This window comes from Podarcis filfolensis (genome assembly GCF_964270895.1).
Source record: "Podarcis filfolensis genome assembly, chromosome: 3".
NCBI lineage: Eukaryota > Metazoa > Chordata > Lepidosauria > Squamata > Lacertidae > Podarcis > Podarcis filfolensis.
Genome location: NC_139606.1, coordinates 30,130,488 through 30,133,321, shown reverse-complemented (window position 1 = coordinate 30,133,321; position 2,834 = coordinate 30,130,488). Strand labels below are relative to the sequence as shown.

General features: G+C 52.5%; 1 protein-coding gene across 1 annotated transcript in view; it reads right to left on the bottom strand.

Moving 5' to 3' along the window:
- The window catches only part of GRHL1 (grainyhead like transcription factor 1), a 62,356-nt gene extending 60,404 nt beyond the window's left edge, over nucleotides 1-1,952 (bottom strand). Inside the window, exon 1 of the mRNA XM_083607283.1 lies at nucleotides 1,791-1,952. Coding sequence (XP_083463409.1) covers nucleotides 1,791-1,810 — 20 coding nt within the window. The 5' untranslated portion in view covers nucleotides 1,811-1,952. The remainder of the gene's footprint in view (nucleotides 1-1,790) is intronic.
- Nucleotides 1,953-2,834: the final 882 nt, after the last annotated feature.

Here is a 2,834-nt window from a genome sequence, read left to right as displayed (position 1 = left end):
CTCCTGACAGACAAGTGAGTCTTCCCCACACAGGAGATGGAGGAGGAGATGAGAGTGACCAGCCGAGGAGTCGAGTTTCAAAGCCAAAATTCTTCTCAGCTGTGGCTTCAAGTGGAACGAGGACAAAACCAACACAAGCGCCAGGCTGGTTAGGACAAGAGTCGCCAAGCTTTTGACTGGCAAAGCAGCCAAACTGTCGTGGGCACCATGCACATGCCACAACTCTTCTTCCCTTGCCAGCAAACCAATAAACCACCCCCATGCCACAATTAGGCTTGGAAAAAGCCATCTATTGGCCAGAAGAACACCTTTGAAGTCCTGGTTTCAGTGGGCAGAGCGGAACAAGATCCTGGGGGCTGCCATGGGATGCTGACATTGGGCACTACATTGGCAACACGCAGACCGGGGGACAGGTGAGGTATTGGGGCCAAGTTGTATGCAGAACATAAGCAGAAGGATGTGAACGAGTCAGGGAATCCAAAACTTTCCACGGCTCCCTCTCTATATACACCTGCCTAGCTAGCTTGTCGAAATGATGGGCGACAGAATGAGATGTAGCATATTAAATAGTTGGAGAACTTTTGTGCCGGATGGAGTCAGCCTTTAACTCCCCACTGCTGTGTTTTCAACGGGCGATCCCTTTCCAGCTGAAATCAAGGGAGTTAAGACCTCACGAAGGAATCCTACTGTCCTTGGCGCGCTTACTTGGAAGATTCCCTTTAGATTCCCGTGCCGCTTATCCCTGCGCAGGGATCTCTCAATGCAGATCCCCACACCAAGATCTCAATTCCCCCGCGCCCGAGAAAGGGAAGCTAACTTCGATTTTTGAATCGTAGAATTGGAAGAGACCCCCAGGGGTCATCCAGTTCTAGTGCAACCCCCTGCCATGCAGGAACCTTTCGCCCAATGTGGGGCGGCTCCAACCCGAGATCAAGAGTCTCAGGCTCTACCGACTGAGCTGTAAGAAGCCACCCAGCTGTAGATACGAAGACGCACACGATCAGTATCGACTACGGAGCGGGACCCCCGCCCGGCGAGAGCAAGTAGGCTGGAGCCTGGAGGCATTTGGGAGCTGATGGGGAAATCCAACTCGCCAACACACGCAGGGGACACAAGCGATCAGGTTGTTGCTTTTGGAGAAAAGAGCACCTGATCGAAGTGTATTCTCTTGAAAGCAAAACAAAACGCACACCGAGGACCTTTAGCACGGGCCATTTTTGACCAGTCTCGATCCCACCCCCACAAAGTTTTCCTGTGTGTGTGTGTGTGTGTGTGTAAACTTATGGCGGAGAGCCATAAAACCCTTGCTGCTTTGATCGCAGTTGAAGAAAGGCGAGTCACTCCGAATTAACTTAATCCTATTATCCAATCGACTGCTTCCCCCTTTAAAAAAAAAACCCACAGGAAAAAAAGCAAAGCTGTCATCCCCTCCTCTCTACCCAGCTTACCAGCACCAAAAGAGACCCCCCCAATGCCCAGCCAGCCACCTCTTGCACCTCTTCCCTCCTGTCACTGGGGGGGGGGCTGGCAGTGCCGCCGATGTCCTTCCAACCCCTCCGACAGGGAGCCAAATTTTGGGAACCCCCCCATCCCGCCCCTGATCCCCATTATTAGCAATTGCACACGAGTAGTAGCAGCAGTAGCAGCTGGAACCGTGGCTGGGGGGGCGGAATCTCTGCGAGGAGGTCTGGGCAGGGGGCGTGGAGGGTTGGGGGCAGAAGCACCGGTCGGACCTGCCCGGACTCACCCCCTCTCCCTCGCCTTCCCGTCTGCCCAGCTGGATCACTTACTTGTCGTACTCTTGCGTCATGTCTGGCAGGCAGCGGGTGGCAGAACTGGCCCGGCTGGTTAGGACGGGATCCTGGCGGCGGCGCGGGCAACTTGGGGATGGGAAGCGCGCGCGAGGGAGAGAGAGGGGACACGGAGCGCACAGCCCGCCGCACAAACGGGTTTTGTCGGCTTTTCTCGCTCGCTCAGGTGGCTCCCGGGAGTCGCAGGTGAATTCGCGGACCTGCCCTGCTTCCCATTGGCTGCCGGGGCAGGTTGGCTCTGGGCGGGGCGGAACCCCGCGGAGAAACGCCCCAGCGGAGCGCCTGATTGGAGGAGGCAGGGCAGGGGGCGGAGCCAGCGGTGTCGCAGCGTTCCAAATGGAACGTTGGGTGTCTTCGCCCTCGGCACCCGAGAGAGTATCACTGTGCTTTTAGTCCCAGAAGTGTCAAGCGGAGAGGTTGGGTGGCCGTCATGGGCGTAGCCAGGATTTTTGGTAGGGGAGGGCAGGCTTTTCTTAGGGGGGAGGGCAGAACCTCAAATTTGTATTGGTTTTGATTGATTTAGGGGGGCAGCTTCCCCCCATGCCCCCTCTTAGATTAAGTTCCACTTAAAGGACGGGACAATGAAGTTTTCAATTTAATTTTTTTTGGGGGGGTGGAGGTTTAATTAATGGATTATGTTTCTTGTTCTTGCTTTTATCATATATTTCGTGTTTTTATATTGTATTTTTATGTACCACCCTAAGATCTACGGATGCAAATTTAATAAAAGATGGTCATAATAATTTTGTCCCTTGCAGTGCTGGGCAGGTATAGGTATAAAGCTATTTATTTCATAGTGGGTTTCTCCACCCACTGCCACAACCCAAAACGTCGTTTTGTTAAATCCATCCTGAACCCTTTTCTTTGCTTCATGGTGTACCATTATACATTTTGTTTAAAACCTTGACCTTTCCACATGGTAAGTTCCCTAAGGTAGCTCACATCTCTCAGACAAGTGTACCTAAACCCTACGAAATTATTATTATTTCAAGTAGTTTTAAACTTCTGACATTTTATTATGTT